At 33.2% G+C, this 22,619-nt stretch overlaps 1 protein-coding gene across 1 annotated transcript; it reads right to left on the bottom strand.

The window, feature by feature from the left end:
- Positions 1–2,739: 2,739 nt before the first annotated feature.
- On the bottom strand, positions 2,740–16,807 carry LOC127852693 (uncharacterized). The gene is made up of 5 exons (XM_052386643.1): positions 16,365–16,807; positions 14,037–14,169; positions 11,034–11,105; positions 8,315–8,353; positions 2,740–2,888 (listed from the first exon to the last, which is right to left on the bottom strand). Exons 1-5 carry the CDS (start codon positions 16,431–16,433, stop codon positions 2,740–2,742), a joined length of 462 nt encoding a protein of 153 aa, XP_052242603.1. The 5' UTR covers positions 16,434–16,807.
- Positions 16,808–22,619: the final 5,812 nt, after the last annotated feature.

Below are 22,619 nucleotides of genomic sequence, written 5' to 3' on the forward strand. Positions count from 1 at the left end.
TCAATGTGTAGACCATTTTTGTGAAACAACCCGTTTTATGGTGATGATGATTTCCCTGGCTCCTAGTCGTACGCATGGCCAGAATTAAATGGATTTGTTTAGGCAGAATTTTTATGCAAGACATAAACAATTATGAACCATTAATTATTGGTTTAGAATATTGCAATGTCAGGTGTCTAATATAAAATTCATGTTACCAATATAATAGATTTAACAACAAAAGTATTATATAATACACGAATATGTTCACAGTTTACATTACAGACGTGGGCGTTAAAAAAATAAATACCATAAAGCTTTGCTGTTATTAGTATTGTCACATATCGGTAATAAAATGCATTACTTAATGAATATCTTGTAATATATATTTAAAATACTTACAATCACCCCAACATGAAATTTAAAAAACAACATAAGATTGTGCCAACAAGCGTAATAAATGTTTTGCAACTTTCATAATAGGTTGAACATATCTCGAAACACATGTGTACTGATTAAAATAGGCCTTCCATAATAAACAACAAATATTACACCAGCAACAAATGAGACAACATAATAAATTCAAATGGATGCATCTCTTCCTAACAAATATAATGAAAATGTCATTGTCTGCTTTCGAATAATCGCTTATGCATCTAATGTGATATATGCCGGAGTTATAGACGGCGTTTTATACTTTAGTAATAATACGGTTTTGTAGCTAGTGAGCAAATACACAATGTATCATAATACTTATTATTCTACGACGCGTATTGAGATGCTTAATTATATATGTCATATATTCATCGACAGTAATCACTATGCATACTAATTTTCAAATTCATGAATTATAATGCAACAAGAAGTATTCTTAACACAGGCTGATACAATGTTTGGGAATTAAAATGCAGACACTAAATCAAGAGTATCTTTCCAATTTACTTTATACATTTATCAGCTTAATGGTGATATTTTATGCTGACATAAGCTCATAAAAAGGACAGAGTAAGTCTTAATTAGAACCTAATATGTCATCATTAACACGTGTTTATTTTGAGTTGTAGGCAGTTATTCATTAAAAATGACGGTATATTACCTTATTGGACAAAATGCTATTCTCTTTAAAAAAATATATATCTGTATGAGTTGATGTGTCCAGGACGATAATTATACTTTATCGTGTTTTCTGAAGTATGAAACAGCATAAAATGTTAATGTATTAGCGCCGATCGTTATACCGCCCTCAATTAGCATTAATCTTTTTTAAAATATCATAATTAATACCACTCCGCATAGAAGACATCGTTTGGCATTAGAGATACTGAGGATGTTTAATATATGTAATATCAACCCGACATAGGCCCGAAATAACGACTTATTTGTTAATGAATGCAAAATTATATTATAATGTGCGTCATTTAAAAGTTGTTTAGTACATTTTTAATGTATTTGTATTGATCTTTTACATTTTATTCAATTTAATGAAATTTATTTGTTTTTTTTTCTATTGGGTGTTTCAGGAGGGCAGCAATAGTCAAACTGTTTGTTTTTCCTGTTTGGTTTTTCACAATAACTCAAGGGATTAAATTCACATTTCCCTGTTCTAATTGTGTCTTATACAGATCTGATCTTTGTGTTTCAAAATAATGTTCATGATTAACTTCACAGTTGTCTGATTCATGTTTTTTTGTTTTTAGCTGAAGGCAAACATACAAAATATTGAATTGTTTATTATGATTATTTGTATGTGTTTTACTGTTTGCGTGTGTATGTGTGTGTGAAATATGTTAATCTGTCACATTTATTTGTGTCCTAATGGTTGCGATCATCGCAGGTATGTTTCATTTTCTTTTGTTGAATGTTTAAACAATTAAACATTGATCATACATATTTTCTTACAGATGTATCATCAACATATTGAGTTAACATTATACTCATTGTATTCGTAGTAGATTTGTATTGCGTTCACCGGAACTTCTCTTTTCCATATGTCCATCGCCCCGAGAAGATTTTTGGATGGGTTACGCACGATATTGCGAGATACAAAAGACGCCTTTTAAAGACGTGACACTGGATATTTAATTGTCCGATGTGAAGCTTCACTTCACCTCTCTTAAACGTCTTATTAGAAAGACGAGTGTGAAGATAGGATTGAGAGGTGAATCAAACCTGCGAACCCGTAAGCTCTGGTACCATTGCGTAACCAATAAACCACAGATCTGTTTGAATAATACGTCGTTATTATTAAATGATAGCGATCGTTGTGGTAGCAAACTAATTACACGTTATTTGTTTTTGATTGTGTCATCCATTTGGTATGGTTTTAGATTTACTTATAATATAATTGTTAATCCACAAAAAGACGTTGTAACTTAAGTGATTAAATGTATAGTGTCTTGAATGAAATGTATGTTACATATTTTTATATAAGTATTTGTTTAACAACAACAATAATATATATTGTTGGTGTTCGCATGAGCGAAGAAAAAGTCGCGTGTTTTTTTCCGGAAGAAAAATTCTTTAATTTAATTAATTTATATTACTATTAACGCGTGTTTTCTCCCAATTAACGCGTACATACACTTGTTGTAAGTTAGATTAGCCCTATTATGTCCTGTTAGCGTTCCCTTCTGTGCTTGTACTTTGCCTGGAAGCCACCTTGTTACATTCCCCACCCACTCGACATGAGCATGAAGCCAAAAAGCAGTCTGAATGGTTTTGAACTTACACTCGGTAAGCTGCTAAAAACAAATTTCGTCATCAGCTGTAACCAGACGAAACTTCATCCACCTCATAAGCATCTGCCATCGTTCCTCGCCGGCCTAACTGCCAGAACAGTAAAACACCGGTACCACGATGCTGATTCTGCCCACCCTGCCAAGAACAAAACCCTTCTCGTTTCGTTGCTCCTGTTATGTGGCGATATTGAATCTAACCCAGGCCCAGTAACAAATTCACATATCTTCCCATGTGGACTTACCTGTCAAGTGGGAACACTATGATGCCTTATGCTGTAATGGCTGTGGTGTCTGTCAATCTCTGTATTTAGTCCACTTCACGTCAGTAGCCCAACAGCTAGACGAAGTACCTCAAGCGTACCCAGACACTAATCTTCCTCCAGCACATCTAAGACGAATACCTCATCCCTCTAATGCGTTTCAGACAAAAGGAATATTCGTTTCATGAATGCAAATTGCAGAAGCCTTGGCGGCGGAAAGAGCTCTGAGCTACAGGCAGCCTTACAATATATTAAACCCGACATAGTGTTCGGGACCGAATCCTTGCTAAAGGGGATCAAACCTGGAAAACCACCTTCCTCAGACGCTATTCAATCAAGCGAAGTCCTCCCAAGCCATTACAAATCATTCAGAAATGACAGAGACACACTAGGGGTTGGAATACTACTGATAGTCCATGAGGACCTCATCGCAGAGGATAAAGCAGAGTTCGTGAAAAACTGGGAAGTTGAATGTAATATTTAGACGTTTATGTCTTATAAAGATGCGAATTTGTTCTATTTTTTCCCCTAAATTACGTAATAAAAGTATGGGGCAAAACATCCGTCGAACAAATAGATCAATTTGTTGTAACTTTTCGGTACATAATTTCGATAAAATTAACACACGATCAAATTGTTACTAAACCTAGAACGTACTGTTTTATTTGAAATGGAGGAATGATATTAAAATACTGTATACTGGTTATACTATGGCTCACAATATTGTATACTTAATTCACATGTGGTTTTGCGGCCGTGATCAGAAATACTGTACTTGCTATACAGTATACATCATTTAGAAATGTGCATCATAAACAGAGGCTGATCATAAGCTATGAAATTGTAGTTTTAAGCGACGTTAAAATATGTATAAAGTAAAGATATCCGCTTTGTGTTGATATGTTAGCAGTTGATTCTACATTTACAACTAATTGTGCATTATTAACTCTTGAACCATGATTGTTGTCAAATGTGAACATAAATCCCAAACAAAACACATAGATCGAACGAACACATATTGCAAAGATTATAAGAAAATATAAAGAATATTGTCGAACCATTAGACAGCTGAACACATATTATGCCTTGCTTGCAAGGTGAAATACAGTTTAAAGTAAAGATAAAGATATACATTGAAAGAACGGATGTACGTACACAAACTTGTTTTCTGACTTTTTCCATGCGCATAAAATAAAACTCATTTCCAAGAACGTTATATTGTTTAGAGTGTTAACGTTTCGTCATAGTATAATGTGTGCGACCCTGTCAGATTAAACTCGATTTCTGTCAATATGTTTGGATCCCTGCAGAACGATCATTCATATCATTCCTATAGATATATCCTCAACATAATTGGTTTTTAGGATAAACATTCTATGTGTTGTATATTGTTTCCACAGGGAATTTCGTATATGTCAATTGCCTCCAGAACAAGTATTAGTTGGATTATGTGGAATAATGAGCGATACAAGAGCAGCCTTGTTTCAGACGCGACTCTGGGTCTTTATTTCCCGATATAAATTACAGAGTACATTGCACCGTAAGTAAACGTGTAATGCGGAAGACAATTACGAAAGTGAGGGTTGAGCAGGAGATCGAACCTTCGACCACTGAGATCTGGAACCTGGAACCTGTGTTTTTACACAAGAACATGAATCCGTTCTAGTAATGTGTTTTCAATAGTTAAAGTTAAAGAGACAGAAACCGCTAAGCCTATCCACCACAAAATGGGCTGATATAACACAGATATTCGGTCATTGTGTACATGTCCATTCGTTCAGATTTTTATGTCCCCCACCACTAGAGTGGGGGACATATTGTTTTTTACCCTGTCTGTTGGTTGGTTGGTTGGTCTGTTGGTCTGTTGGTCTGTTGGTTGGTTTGCGCCAACTTTAACATTTGCAATAACTTTTGCAATATTGAAGATAGCAACTTGATATTTGGCATGCATATGTATCTCATGGAGCTGCACATTTTGAGTGGTGAACGGTCAAGGTCAAGGTCATCCTTCAAGGTCAAAGGTCAAATATATAGCTTCAAAGCAGCGCAAAATGGGACATAGTGTTTCTGACAAACACATATCTTGTTATAAATGAAATTCGTCAAATAATATGTATTTCTTGATTAAATAAAAAACGTTTGTGTTGACAATAGAGAACATGTATACCCCCTTTCAATTGTTAAAATTCCAATTCTGTGTCATATTAATAACCCAATACTTTATAGGTCATAGATCTCTTGCCTTAAATTGAAGACTATATAAATACCAAGAATTTCTCTAATGTCTCACATGATAGTGTTTCTGCTTTTGTTCTCAAACCTTCCCATTAATAATGCAGTTTAGTATTGTTTTGAGTGACCTGTATATCCTGAGAATTAAATACCATTTTCTTTTGTTAATATGTCATAAACTACTGTTTGCTATTGAGTATTTACAGGGCAGCCTTGGTAACTAAAGGAAAATAAACTGATGATACGTTAGACACTTACCACATACACTATATTTTATGTATATTTGTTTCTATTTATCAATACCCACATTCAGTAGATAATTAATTACAAATACACAACGACAGCCACAATTTTTATGTTTGTGTTTTCACAGGAATTTTCAATACAACTGTATTGTTTATTTATTATTCATTTGACAGTTTGAGAAGATTGGATATCTTATCTAAAATATCCAAAAGTGATCGTCCCAAATACAGGCTTCTGAATAAGGAATTCACGTATTACGAATTCCTTATTCAAACGCCATGATTTTGGATACTTAAATTTGGATTATTCTCGTATACCACAGCTTTTTATTTGGTATTATTGGCGATGTTTAACGAAAGATTTGTAATTTATGTCTCTGATGCAGTTCTTGAAGTCTTATCTGACCCTGACATTTGGTCAAGACTATATGTCAGCTGAATACAAAACATGTTTTAGATATCCCACTCCGTTCTCATACGTAAACAGGTACGAAGGGATATGATTTAGAATGCAAAGTGATTTCAACACGTCAGCACAAAAGCAAGACTGCAGCGGAGGCACCGGTTAAGGTGCCTTTAATAGACTTAAAAATTTCATCGAGATGCCTCAATATTTTTTTGTTTTTTATAATTGAAACACCTGAGCGCATACTAGCTGTAAAAGTTCGTTTTCTTCGTAGATTTGATTTAGTGCGAATACGCGTTTTCGCGTTCATGCAGACCAACGTTACATCCGGCGATTTTCAACCACGGCGCACGATTATTGACATTGGGATCAACAAAACGGCGAAGGTATTGATGGTTTATTGTCCTTCGCCGTTATTTGCGTAACGACTGCACTCTGAATTCACATCAAATGCAAATATGTCGGACAGCATTATCATCAGTGCGACGTCACTGACGTTACCATAAAGGCGATACTGCAAAGGAAGCAGCGGTCAAAAATAAAAAAATAAAGTACTACCAAAATCTTGCGAAAATCCATATTCGAATCAACAACAAAAAACATAAGACAGGATTGTGCCATACCTGATTTGGTAGTAAAGATAAGCTTTTGGATGTTAATTGTTTTTTATTTTTTTAACATTTGATATGATTAAAGATTCGCTTATACATTTTAAACGCAAAATTTAAATGTGTAATGCCTTTGTCGAAACACGTTTCGGAATTTATAAGAATCCTGGTAGTATTGATTCAAATCGAAATAACCCGAAATCAGGGTGCATCGCTTTGAACAGCCATTACTAAATCAATTTTGCAGCGATGTCCTGAACCCCGTCTTATTCAACGCAATGCTGGAAATGTATATATCTTGTTATATTTCTACACACGCTCGGTCAAATTTTAAGAATTAACACGATACACAATTCGCGTGCCCTACTTAACAGCGATCAGACAGGAATCATGAATGAAATCTCCAGGTGTAAAGACACACCTTCTCATTGGACCAATGAAATCACTCGTGTGTTTTAAATTTCAGCTAGTTGAAATGTATGTAAACAAAGGTTTCAAACGGCGCTGGACAGTTAGTTTTGATGCATAATGCAACGGCAACACGGTAAGAATGTTTTTTCATACGTTTTATTGAATTAGAGTATCGAGGTCCGTGAACTTTGCAGGTAAAATGCCCTTTACTCCGTGAAGCTTTCAGTCTTAGATCCTGTCTAATCAATGTTAAGTCGGTCACGCGAGTTTTGTATCGTTTTATTCTTAAAAGTTGACCTAGTATTTGTAAAAATATTACAATACATTTACATGTCCAGATTTTAACCAAAAACAACATTTTTGTTCTGTATAAAGATACATAACTGATTTGTTTTATTAAACTATGCAATTATTTCCAAAGTATGTGGGTGTCAAAATCTATAGGAATGGATGAAACTATAGGAATGATGGATTATATAGTCTGTTGTAGAAAAGAAACTGTCCAAACATAGCTTGCTCGCCTAGTCTACCATTTTTGATAAGATTATAAAGTATTTTCTCTTAGTCATCTTATAAATCATATTATGATCGAGTACATATATGTAATAGTTAATCAGTTTTATGTATAATTTAAGCGAAATGTTTCAATTTCAACAAGAAACGTACCCATGTCACTACGTTTACGAAAATTTGCTAATTTGTAAAAAGTCATGTAGCTTACTTTACAATACCTTAGAAGTTCTGCATATACGTTGGTTACCCATGAATGTTTGAGCTTAAAAAGTGTTTCTATTGTCACGGTAATTAATGATCATGATTTTTACTTAAATTATTTAAAACGTATTCCTTAAACGATGTTAAGTGTGTCTTGCGAGTTGTGTATCGTGTTATTTCTTAAAAGTTGACCCAGTATTTGTAAATATATTGCAAGACATGTACATTTCCAGAAAGGAAATTCATTTATGCGTTGAATAATACCAAGATCGTGAAAATCACTGCAAAATTGATGAAGTAATGGCTGTTCAAAGCGATGCATCCTGTTTTCGGGGGATTTCGAGTTGAATACCTTGTTATATATATATATATATATATATATATATATATATATATAAATATATATATATATATATATATATATATATATATATATATATATATATATATATATATATATATATATATATATATATATATATATATATATATATATATATATATATTTATATTTATATTTATATATTTGATAGTGAATTTGTTTTCAGAAAAGTTGATTTTTCGTTATAATATGACTATTTATCATTCAAAATGATGTTTTCACTAATTAATATCATAGCCACACGCTAACCCCCTGTGATTTATACTACTAGTATAATACAGTATTTGTATTCAACCGCTTTATTTAAGGAGTATCATGTAAAATGTTCACAATACTTACTCAGCCACGTTTCAGAAGAATCAGAAGAATCAGAAAGATCTGAAATGGACAAAAAAAGTTCAATGTGCTGATAAACGTTCTACATTTTATGCAATTTTAATAACAGGTGAAACAGAGCTCGAAACACATATACTGTCAGATGGACGCCGATAATCAATGTCTGCAATAATGTATTTGCGTATATATCTGGGTATGACATATGTGATTATGATTGATAATATTTTGATAATATTTTTTATAAAAATTACAAATAGGACGGTTTTGTATAGTTTACTCTGTACATTTAACATATGGCCCTCCTTCCTCCCACCAGAACAATTTTGGATTAACGGGAATAGTAAAATGACGATAATCAATCATTTTATTTAAGGGTTACACTCGATACAAAAATATGTAATACTGCTCACGGTATTCACAGCTATAGCTTTTTGAAATATATATCCTTGTTTAAACCTTGAATAAAGCAGCTTCAATAATAACCTATGCTTGGATGGTATTTTGGGTCAGCAAAGATTCATCTAAGTAAGAATGAAAACAGTGTTTATCAGACAGACAAACCTAAAGACAGACAGACATTTTATTTGACTTGCTCAATATACATCTTCAATATCACATGTGGTTGGTATTAACATATGTCAGCATGTATAATAGCTGAAAAACAAGTGTAAAAAGCATGAATATATACAAAAAAAATGGATATTAAAGCACAGAGGAAGAACAATTGGTAAATAATGTTATACGATTTAACAAATTCGATCTGATACACAACGATTACTTAACAAATAAGCAACAAATTTACAGTTTAGACCTTTTGGTTGATTGTAGCAATTGTACATACTTAATAACATTTAAAATGAGTATAGGTAGGAAGTCTTATTGCAGACATAACGTGGTATTACATTTGGTCCAGTTGATTGAATGTATCTGTTTTAAGCATGTTTGAATAGAGGTATTTGGCTGAATAGACCAGTGTTATGATTGCATTTTGGTCAACACAAGCTAAAGGTCAAAATCAATCATCATTATTATGAATAAACAGGAAAATGTTCCCCTTAAATTCGTGAATTCCGATGGCGGTGTTGTGCTTTATGTTATGCCTAGGTATCTTTTATGTTGACCTTTCTTTAGATTGCATTACTATAAATTAATAAAACAATAGATTAATCGTTAACAACCAAGTTGCGTGTCGTGTAAAAATGTATGTCTTCGGGTCATTATATATGTTGACCGACAACATACGTTATCATTCGAAATGAGAAAATTTATAGATATGAAACTATGTCTTTAAAGCATCATTAACCTTTACATAAACTGTGTTCGTGTTTATAATATGATATCGTCATAATAATAAGTTGATACAACAATTTTAAAGTATGTGGTTGTATTGAAAACACCATACTAAATATACATTAAGGTATTGTTTTAGTTCTGGAATGTAAATATTTGAAATTTAATATATGGTACATACACATCTTATTTTAAATTTCATCTTAATTGATTTGAAAAAAAAAAACACAAAAAATCATGGATTTGTGTAAAAGACGTTTGATATATTATCACTTGTAAGCTGATTTCATTGACACCGAATACGAATTTTTTTTATTATTTTTGACTGTTTTTTTACGAAATTTTAACGAAAGATGTTGGATCCAAAAACATGTTTAAGTATTTTATATTTTAATAATACTATTATCTTCTATTTAAGGTGATCCCATTCCGTTTAATAAAGATTTCGTTGGTACACTACCGGTGAAACAACTTAAACATATATTTGTGTGTATGCACATATAGTACAGTACAGTATTCTACGGTTCGAAATGATGTGGTACATCATGATACGTAACAGGTACGGCCCGGTATAGTATAGTGACTTAGTATAGCACAGTACATTATAGCATAGTACATTACCGTATATTACAGTTCAGTACAGTGCAATACATTATATTACATTACATTACAGAATAGTACAGTACAGTTCGGTACGACACAGTACAGTACAGTATAGAAAAGTAAATTATAATACATGTAAAGTAAATACCGTTGCATTACAGTACACAACAGTACAGTACAGTACAGTGTAAAACAGTGCATTACATAAAAGTACAGTTCTGCTAATTACGGAACGACACAGTACATAACAGTTTAATAAAGTACATTGTAATAGATAACATAGATAAAATAACATAGCATTACAGTACACTACAGTACAGTACAGTTAAAAACAGTGCATTACATAACAGTACAGTTCTGCTCATGACGGAACGACACAGTACATTACAGTTTAATAAAGTACATTGTAGTAGATAATATAAATAAAATAACAGAACATTACAGTACAGTACAGTGCAGTACAGTGTTAAACAGTGCATTACATAACAGTACAGTACTGCTCATTACGGAACGACACAGTACATAAGAGTTTAATAAAGTACATTTTAATAGATAATATAGATAAAATAACATAACATTACAGTACAGCACAGTACAGTACAGTACAGTATACTTAAGTACTGTTGAGTGCAGTGCATGTATCTCTCGTTTGCAGAAATATCTATATGGTGTATTATTCCATATAGACTAAAATTGCTGAACATCGACTGACTTGTTTAAGGGGTCCACATAGCTACGATTTACTATCGAAAAAGGTGCAGAAACCATGGAATCATACGTTTGTATTCAACCTATTTAGAAATTATAAATAAATAAAAAAAATCCTCACCATTATATTTTGGACTCTTCCGAGCCGAGGCAGGATTCTTTATTTGGTCGGCATAATTCTGGCAATCGCTCACTGGAAAAAAAATCCTCTTAGCTATGCACTATTATAAGAACTCGTAAATGGTCATTATTACATTAGTTGTGTATAGTCTGATTATAAAGTATGTCAGTAAAGTTCACATATGAAATAAACCATTACAAAACTTCTCAGCTGGCATCAGTATAAGCCACACTGCTATATTAGTTTTGTAGTACAAATACACAAAAAAGCAGCAGCACACCAGAAACAGACAATATGGAAATGGATTTATCCAACACTAGTTAATCTAAATACCATGGTAAGTCAAAGTGTGAAAGATAATTGGAGAGCGTTCCAAATAAAATGTGTCTGAAATAAATCATCAGATGTATTCGATGGATAATTCAATTTTAATACTTGTGATGCGTTCTAATGTCCAAATAAGACTTACAATTGGGAGTAAAAAAAATGTGCCAACTTTCTTTTTGGAATTCAAAGTTGCGTTTTTGATCTGTTTGACTTTATGTTATACTATCACTATTATAGTAGCGTTTACTTTTGCTATTTAAAATAATTATAGCTAAATTAAGTTTAATTTAACTATAACTTATTTGGAACACTAAAGATGTTATGATTAACTAGTGTTGTATGCATCATTTAAATTATTATTTTATGTTTATATGTGCTGCCGATTTATTATTCACTTAAAGTATAAATTGAATGCATCAGAAGATGTGAAACATGAATATCATTTTACCGTTTTATGTATGACTTTTCTAATAGAATATGCTCTGCATGGGTATCTCAACATTGTTTTTGCCAAGATTAAATCTTAGGAAAACCTTTTTTCCACTTCATATTCTGCATTCATGATTATTTATCAGAATGTTTAATTTTTTAGTTATAAAGACAAAAGTTCCAATCCGAGTCAAAAGAAATCGAAAGCAAAGTCAAAACAAAAATCATAGAAAAATCGTGTTGATACTCTAAAAGCTACAATTATAACTCTATCGTGATGATACAACGTCAGAATATTTATTTTGACAAAATCAAGATAAGGTTTGAATTTCGATCAATTCAATATCTTTTCTAATGCGTCGATACCAAGTCACTGTAAATGATTAATATTCATTAAGCACATTAAATGTTCAAAGAATTACTGAATTGGTTTGCATTTTTAACAATTCTAGTCAGCAATAGTGTAATCGACGGACACTGTAATCAAAATTCAATACTTTAGTTTACTCTTATTTTTTCAAAGTCAAAATACCATGTTAAGGCAAATGTTTAAGAACTACTTTCGATATCAAGAATTTTTTTGGATGCATTTTGGAAAATACATTTACAGGTTGATATGACGAGATAGTTCCTCTCATATAAATTGTGGACACAGTAGTAAGAACAGCTGTTAGAAGCATCCTTGTAAATGAACAATACAAAGAATGATTAGATATCACACCATAGATGTCTTAGATTAGTTTTTACATCGTGTTATTACGACGTATCTATGTAGTTGGAATATCGACTGCTCATAGAATTGTGCACAGTATCATTTTTTCAAGGTATGCTTACTTACATATGTATGAATTTACAAAACTGTTTTTATAAGCTGTTCAAAAAGTTAAGGAAGACATTTAATCGACTCAATATATATCTCGAGATATATATGTATAAATATATGTCGCTAGAATTGAAAATATGTATTCATGATTTTACTAATATTCATAATTATCGCATACATAATCACAATAACGTTTTACAAATTTTGCAGTTTGTATTCAATTATCAAATCTAGCCACGCATTTTTCCGCCACATTAAAGTGAATATTTTCACCTAAAACACCCCATAAAAATACATATTTGAATTGAAATGAGTGACTTTTTATGCTCAATAGGCAAAACTTTTGCTCCGTTAATAGGTAACCAACATGTATAATATTGAATATGTTCTAGTCAATCTTGCTATTTAACGGAAATTAAAATGAGGATACTTTTGACACTGAACAAATAGCTAAATATGTAAGGTATATTCGTTTAAATTAATCATTAAATACATTAAGTAGTTTAATTGCAAACGTAGGATCAAACATTGCATGTGTGTAATTTCACAGGTGTCGTAGAATAAATTAACAAATCATTATATCTACGAAATCTCAACATACGAAATCCATATCTTCACACGAAACATAAAATATATTTGCCGAGAGCTCCGTCGACAGCAGGAATGTTTAATACAAGTTCTTTGTTGATTGATTTATAATTTAAAGGTCCGTTCGATAAATGTTTGTTAAAGTCATCTTTTTCCGCCGTGTTTAGTCTTTTCAAAAGAAATTTCATGTTTGATATAGCCTTATGGAAAAGGAGTAACTTTATATAACATGGATTAATTTTACAAAAATGTACATGACCAGATCAAACATGCATATAGTTTATCGGTAGTTTGGTATAACATATGAGAGTAGACGACTCTTGCATGTGTCGACGTAGCTCTCGGCAAATATATTTTAGGGTTCGTTGTAAGGGACTGAAATAACACCGCAGAACAACATATCAAAGATATACGGTGTTTATGAACTGGTGGTCAAATGGCAAATGCCTACATTAATCACCATTTTTAAACAACAATAACATTTATAACATTTATAAAAACATGGCAATCTTGTTATGCAATAAATACAATTAATAACTTACGTTGCATTTAGAAAAGACAATATAATAATACAAATATTAAAGTTTATAAATTGATTTATTTCTAACATGAAATAACAACGCAGAACAACATGTCAAAGATATACGGTGTTTATGTTCTGGTGGTCAAGTGGAAAATGCGCGGTTACTTGCGCTTGTCACCTGACCAACGCCGCGAACCTGTCATGCGTGTAAAAGGTTTAAGTGATAAAACTAGTTAGGTTGTTTGAGATTTTGTAGACATAAGGAGTTGCTAATTTACTCTATGACATATGACATGATTTTAATGGCGCTTACTTATCATTGGACTGCATTCTTGAATGACGTCATGACGTTGAAGAATCAGCAGATATTCCCAGAATTTACCAATTGTGACACCGTGGCCAATCCATCGGTCGATTAACGTTATGGTCGGACTTTTTAGTTGATTCTATGGAAAACAAACACAATCGTATGTACGCAATACTAATAAGATAACAATAAATCAAGTTTACAATTACTAAAGCCATACGTGTCGATGGAAACGTGTATCATATATGTAATACTGCCTGATGATAATATGATCAAATATATAAACAGTACATACACATTGATGATAATATAAAAAAAATCATGCATTTAGTTAAGTAAATATTTTTTTGAAATATGCCCCATAGTCATTGAAACACAAAGTACACTATGTAAAACGCAATAAACGCAGATAAGTCCATTTCTGTTTTCATAGCGATTTATTTCTTTTGATTTAATTCTAACGTAACGTGTTCCAATGTTCGTAAAATATTCTAAGCTACAAGCTAAATGCGGCAGCCTATCGGCCCCATGAAAATAACAAATTGTGTGACGGCAATATCCGGCCGTGTGCGTGGTACTATCTAGGTTACCTAAATCAAAATACAGATATATACAATGAAACACTCAATTGTAACGTGTGAAAATTCTTACGGGTCGTGTGCAAAGTCACGAGTCCAACAATTGCAAAGTTCATACGACGTATGCAACGAACACATAACGAATGTATACCACTGAATTGACCGATGTTTTGACGCTTAATATGATACGTTAAACAAGTACTCGTCAGGTATGATACAAACACGGAGTGTCCGACATTTTTTGACGTGTTATACCCGAGGCAATGAAATGATGATCTAGCGTGACTGCTTTTTAAAGATTGTATGAAAATTGGGTTATTGCGTTGATAAACATTTCGAATATTATATGTATTCAATGATGCCGCAAATATTCGTTACGTTACAAATGAAATGGTGTTGCCCTGATACATGTGATTATGTTACTCTTGTTAAGACAAAGCGAAGTCGGCCGTTTATTTGTATTAACAAATTTCATAGACTGTAACAGATGTATCAAGCTTTGATTTGGTATTTTAAAAAATATTCAATTTAATTCGCTTTGCAAAAGCGGGATTCTTAAATACAGGTAATCGAAAGCAAAATGAATTCGAGATTGCAATTGTTAAATGGACTGACTCCATTAGTGGTTCCTCTGCCTTAAATTGCTTAGAGCAGGGGAGGGCACTTACTGCGGAACCAATAAGAACATCGATCTTGATCTCAGCCAAGTCGGCATAGATATTTATGTTTTATTTTAAATTATTCCCGCTACTAAGAATATCGTTCTCACGACACATCTAATCATAGTAATGAGATAAATAAGCCATGGGAACGAGTAAGTAAGTTTTGGGAGCGACGGAACGAATTATGATCTAGTTAGAATGACATTTCTTCCTTGTTTGCTCCTTAAACTGAGTAACTAAATAAATCGAGATAACTAACTCGTGGTTATGGCTAAATCAACCAATCATAACACATTCTGTTAAACGGATGTTAAAGATCTGGCACAAGGGAGGTTAACATAGTTGTGCACGATATTAATCGGACAGATTCACGCTTGCATGCTGATTTATTGATTACGTCGTTGCCACGAGTTCGTTCCTAAGTCGTTCCCACGGGTAAGCAGTAGCAGTATATTTCGAGTGTGTTTTGTCGTTACTTGATGACTCGTTCCCGCGACATACTGACATAAATACAGACTGCGGTAGTAAGCAAACATTAAATTGATCTGGGTTTATCAATTAGACATGTGAATCGAGAATGCTTTAAACTTGCCGAGATGTAAATAGATCTACTACACTAGCGTCAGAGAAGTTGGATTGAATGATATTTCACAACTCACACGAATCTTGTGAAAGAGTTATGGGTTGATAATGAAAATTAAAATCCCCAATTTATATTACATGCAAATACGGTAACAATTTTTAATGCGGTTATTATTTCAATGATTATATTTTATTTCAATTGGTCTGAAAACAAAATGTTGCAAAACGCCATCCTTGGAACAAAAGGGTCCTTCAAGTTTCTCGTTTTCTTGCGATTGTCATGGTAATCAAATAGAAAATTCCAAATCATACATAAGATAATTTAAAACGTGTGAGAATTATGGTTGTAAATTTGCCAGATTTTATAAATGTTAAAGAAACGCGTATGTTAACGTTTAAAAAGTGTATAAAGGATGGTTTTAAACATGTGAACATATTACATACTGTTAAATAAATTTATGCAGCTACGGCAACAGACAAAATACTCCTGCTGCTAGTTCAGTAATGCATACCTTAAATTCGACGATATCACGACAGTCTTCTTGACCTGATAGCGTTACGAGACCAGTGAAGTCATTCATAATGTCAGTAAGAATGTTGCCGAGTTCAACCTTCAGCGGTTTGCCTTTTTATCTAGATATTCTGCCAGCCTCAATCTCGACTTCATCTCCAAAGCGCTAACAGGAAGATCGACATATTTATGTGGACAACAAACCACATTCGGTTGTGCTGAAGTCGCCATATCAACGTCTTTCTTCTTATACCATGATATTTTTAAAATTCTTTTCAACTAATCCATCGTGCCAAATGTCGACTTTGTTATATGGCATTATATATACGTTTAGTGTCGGTGTTTCCGTACACACAACTTTGAAGATTATTCCGTTATAGAATACATACAGCTAAATGTTCAATCGCTATAAATTCACAAAGTGTAATATTGCCAATCGATGGTATTGATTTGCTTGACAAAGAACGATGTATAAAGAGACAAGTTAAACCATACTACCCATTGATTATTGATATCGGTTCAAATTTATTTGAATAACATTTGGATTTCTTACATTTAAAACTGATATGTGTCAATTTGTCGATATCATCTGTATATAACAATGTTGTATGAACGCTAAAAAGAAAATAATATTTAGGAATACTTTAATATATTAATCATAGAGACTGAAACAACGTATACTACATATACTGGAAACATCAATAAAATAGGAAATTATTCGATAATCGTACACATAAATAATGAAGAAGGCCAAACAACATAAAATGAAAAATACATTTTGCAATAGTTGAAAGAACAAAATACAATTGTGGTGTAGCAAAACACTTCCCCCCCCCAAAAAAAAAACAGTACATAGTATGTAGTACTATGTAAATGATACAAGTAATTGTAAAGTATAATTCTCGACATTATTGAAAGCTCGTGTGACGAACAAATATATCCTGTGAATGATGTTTCTTCATTTATTTGCAATACTTTATTTAAGATGTAAGTAAAACTTTATTTTTTAGGAGCTGGTTAGTATTACATTTATAGTCATCAGAGAAGGTTTGCATATAAAACAGTTGATGATGAAAAATAAAATAAAATATTTTTGCCTGGATATCAACATGTTTATTTGACTTTTCCAATCCATGTAAAACGGGCGACGTAATGATTCTATGGGTTCATTTTGTAAATGTATTCTGTCTATTTAAATAACACGATATTTAAAATTGTCTCGTTACATTTATTTGAGTATAAATAAACATGTTTACTTATATGTTCTAACAATATGCTAGATTCGTCAGTCTGTGATTATTCCTGGTTTTCTGGGACGCGTTACTGTACCTAAGGGTCACATGACTTCACTAAATATTTTTGTCTGGGCCCAATTTCACCCTCGTGATCTTGAGATTCGTGTGGTATGGACTTACAGGTTTCAGTTCGCTGATCATTTGAAGACGTCTCAAATGTCAGTGACTTATCAGGCTTTATTCGAGCTGTCTGGTCGAGATAGATTCGGGTCGTCTGATTGCAAAGGAGTCCACTCTTTCAAAAGGGCCGCTGTTAGTTGGTTCTCCTATTCTTACTGTACACGCGCTTCAGAATTGGTGTTGTCTTTATTAAGAAGTACCTGTGTGGGTTTTGTTTCCTCTTCTTGCACCGGAGGCGTTTCTATTTGTGTACCTGTTTTAGGTGGATCTATTTCTTTTTTTCTCTTTTGAAGTAATTGTAAGTCGGGCCTTGTACTTTGATAGTCCCCAGATGGATAGTGTATGGAAAGTACACAACGGCTAGGAGTCTGAACATTCTGAGATGAAGTTACCGTTTTGCGTCCTGTTTGGTCATTTTTTGTCTGCTGCCCTTTGGATATGTAGATTTCGCAAGCGTTGATAACTGCTTGTTCCCAAATATAGTTCTTGCCCTACCGACACTATTGAAGCCGTTGTCAGGCGAACCCATGTTTCCTCAATGTCGGTATTGTTTAGATCATAAGTGTTCCGTCCTGATGATAACGATCAACCGTTCCCTCCCGACGGCTAAATTATTGACGATATAACAACAATTAGCGACCAAAATCAAGGCATGAAACACAATTATAGATTTAACACAATTAACATTGCACTTGTGATATAAATACTTATTTAGGCTTTTCCCATGTAAATAATTATAAGTTAAAGTTTAAATACGTATCTGTCAAGAGAAAAGTGTCAAGAATTATTAGAACCTTGTGCACATCGTTCTTAAAAGTCGTTAGACGGGCTCTGAATAAAACGACGTTAGTTTAGTTTAAACCTATTTATTTTAGCTCGATTGCATCGAAAGCCTAGGGCTTATATAAACGCTCTCGAGTCCGTTTCCTGGGCCTAGAACCAGTACTTGGTGTCTTTGGGGGGGTGTCTAAAGAACGCTCCCACGGTGGGGATCGGATCAGTCAACTCCCGGTCGCTAGGCGGACACCATATCCATTACACCACGGCGACGACGTTGACATGACGATTTTCATTTTTTGGCACCTGATATTAAAAAAATGGACATATTCATAGTCTTTATATATTTATTATATGCAGGTCGGTACACCAATAGAAAAAATAAAATAAAAATAAGTTTGATTATTTTGTGTTTGTTTCGCCTTTCACAACGTAAGATTTAAAAAAAATAGTAATACGCATTTCAAATATCACTTACACATGAACCTGTTAGACCAATGCTAAGTAGTGTGACCAGTAACAAAACAGTTCCAGGATAGCTCAATTTTAAACGGAGTTTTATTCCAAACCTTTACCGGCACCTACTATGGCCACTCGTACTTCAAAATATAGTTGTTAATCAACTTATACATTTAATTTATAGTAATGACAGGTGCAAAAGACAAATTACCTAGGTGTAGACCTGTTCGGTTAAAAGAACATGTCCATGAATGAATTCTAGCTTATTATAATAAATTACCTTCATGGTGAGCATTTGTGATCGTCCATCATTTGCCTTTCGTCGTCAACATCTTTACATTGAATTTGAATACCACAGACTTCAAATAACCAATACTCATTTAACTCCATTTAAGTCAACAGATTGTCTCAATTATATCAAAATGATAATAAGATGCCACAAAAAAAGGTCACTTGGTCAAATTATAGGAAAAGCTTGTGAACACTCGAGATATCAAATGTTTCGCATGTTATTAATGATATCTCGGCCAAGTTCACAAATTAATATGGTTCATTGAAAAACATGACCGCAAGAGGGTCGATAGATTTTCGCTCTTAACTGCTGCGGGCAACTTGTGAATACTTACTTCTCAGAACAATGTAATAGTTTATGGCGTCAGATTAGTACCCTTTAGCCTTCGAACCTCCTGATTTTACATACTGATAAACGTAAACATTAATTTAATTTTTATAATAATCTTGCTTTCTAGCTTCAGTTAAAAAAGAAACAGTTTATATAGGTAAAATGAAATCAGACATGTCCTATATGATCTCTTCTTGTAAGAATGTCCCGATCGCCAGAAATTCGGAATTAATTCAATACATTACGAAGATATAATCATAATAAAGTGTTCTTACCCTGCTCGTTAAATCATTCCCATTAAGCTGATATGTTTTAATATTTCGACGTTAATAAACAAAGGAGATACTTTTAGAACAACTTGTGTACATTTCGTCAGTTTTCAAAATAATATTAACGTAAAGAATGCATATTACATGCACATAATCTCATCTAATAAGCCATACATCATTCCGTTGTCTAAGAAACAAGCTGATGAATAATGATTTTTGTAAGAACATAATTGTATTGCATCTTCATAATTTTTCTTTGAATTTTACGGTTCTGTGCTCTTCTTTCCCTTTCGTTTAGTAGTTTATGTGTGTCGTATATTTTATAACGTTTCTGACTTAATGAAGAAATTAATGTTCCTATGTTTAAGCTATTTATGCTCCAAAGGCTAAATACACATTTGATCTTAAAACTCCTAAAAAATGTAATTCGAAAAAAAAATCACATGTAGATTCAGTTTATAGGTTGGTTTCTTTGCTGCGCAATCTTCCAGTGGTCCTGTGCTTGAACGCAATTGTTATATGAGTGCTATTTGGTTTCATGCCTCAAATGTTTTTAAAGGAGTACCAGATTATCTTATAAGTATAAATGTTTCAGGATCTTGAGGTAGTGTCAGTGCTAGTATGGATGAGTTCGCTAATAAGTAAAGGCATTCTTGTCAAATTCATCCAGTACAACCAATTTAATGTTATGAAAATAAACGACATATTTTTAAAACGTCGCAACTAGAACTCGATACATATTTTAAGGGGCCGTTCAACAGATTTCACGTTTTGGTAAATTGACAAAATTAAAAAAAGTTGATTCAGAATCGAAAATGTTCGTTATAGTTATGATATTTTTAACGAAATAGAAGTACTGACCATTTACCGTGCTCTTAAATATCTATTATATACATCTTTTGACAATTTGAAAACCTGAAAATTATTAAGCGTCGTGCGACGCGAAACGATTGAATAATTTGGAAAGTAATGTTGATGTCCTTATATTTTGGTAAACTACGTGGATTGCTTATATAGGTAAACAAGAGCTGTCAGAGGACAGCGCGCTCGACTATTCGAGTGCTTGACAGTATAACGAAAGCCATCATGTGGAAATTGTTCATATTCAATAATTTATTACACGATCTTTCAAAACTTAAAAAGGGGTAAAAAAATATTTGGGGGTAGGGGGAGTTGAGAGGGGGTTATAATGTGGGGTGTGGTCATTTATTAGATGAATTTAAAAAATTAAAAAAGGAAAAAACTATATTTTTTTTTTGGGGGGGAGGCAGGGAGGAGGACAGGGATTCTAGGTTGGGGCGTGGGGTATTGTTTGGGTGGAATCCATTGTGGTATTCAGGGAAGTGTTGTTTTGTCAAAGTATTAATAAAACCTGATCATAAATAAAGAAGTTATGGCAATGTAAAAAAAGTAATATGCATATTAAAATGGAAAAAGGGTCATAATTCTTACAAAATGCTTGATACAGTTGTCTGCTCTTGTTTATAGATTTGGGTCATGTTGGTTAAGAAGTTTGCAAACTATGAAAGCAATATGTCAAGGGAAATTGAAAATATTTGAGGTGGTACGCAAAATTTAACATAGATTTATCAATAAAATGCATATTCTAAGTGGAAAAGGGGCCATACTTATTACAAAATGCTTGAGAGAGTTGTCTGCTCTTGTTTATAGGTTGGGGTTATGTTGGTTAAGAAGTATACAAAATATGAAAGCAATATGTCAAGGGACATTGAAAATATTTGGGGTAGTACACAAACTTTAACATTTGCTGCATTTTCTAAATGGAAAAGGGGCCATAATTATTACACAATGTTTGATCGAGTTGTCTGCTCTTGTTTATAGGTTTGGGTCATGTTGGTAAGGAAGTATGCAAATATGAAAGCAATATGTCAAGGGACATTGAAAATATTTGGGGTAGTACGCAAACTTACACATTTGCACGCTCACGGTAACGCCAACGCTAACGCTAACGCAAACGCAAACGCTAACGCCGACGCCGGAGAGAGTAGGATAGCTCCACTATATATATTTCATATATAAAAGTCGAGCTAAAAATACATCCACGCTAAGCATGAGCATGGATGGTCGAGTGGTCTAGGCGGGAGTCTTTTTACTCCAGGACTCCAGGGTTCAGCGGTTCGAGCCCTGTTAAGGGTTACTTTTTTCCTTTTTTTATTTATTATTATTTTGTATTCTTGTTTTTTAAACTGGAGATTTTTAGGTCAAATGTTTAAATTTATCAATATAAAGAATTTAATGACAGGCTTCAATACATGCCAAAATCTGTTGGACGGCCCCTTGAATATAATTGTCAGCATATATCGGTTGAACATAAAAGTAAGATCCCATATTCATGGGGCTAACTAAGCTAATCATGTCCTTATTCTGATACGTTTTAGAGAACGTGAAATGGTATTATTTCCAAACAAAACAACTGACCCGAATGTCCAGCGATGATAACTAACCTTCTCTCGATTTGATTAGCAGTGTTGATGTGTTCGGACGCACCCGATATATCATCACGCCCTGGAACGTAAAGTCGTAGTCCCCTTCTACCTTCTAGCTTCTCTATCAACTTTTGTACGAACCGCTTGTCCTCCGGGTCTTCTTTATTGTAGCACATGAAAGCGTCGTATGAATACTGTATACTGTAGTTGGCTGTATATATTGTAAGATATTTTTATTTAATGACTCATGCAAACGTAGCCAAGTTT

Source organism: Dreissena polymorpha, chromosome 12 (assembly GCF_020536995.1).
Source record: "Dreissena polymorpha isolate Duluth1 chromosome 12, UMN_Dpol_1.0, whole genome shotgun sequence".
NCBI lineage: Eukaryota > Metazoa > Mollusca > Bivalvia > Myida > Dreissenidae > Dreissena > Dreissena polymorpha.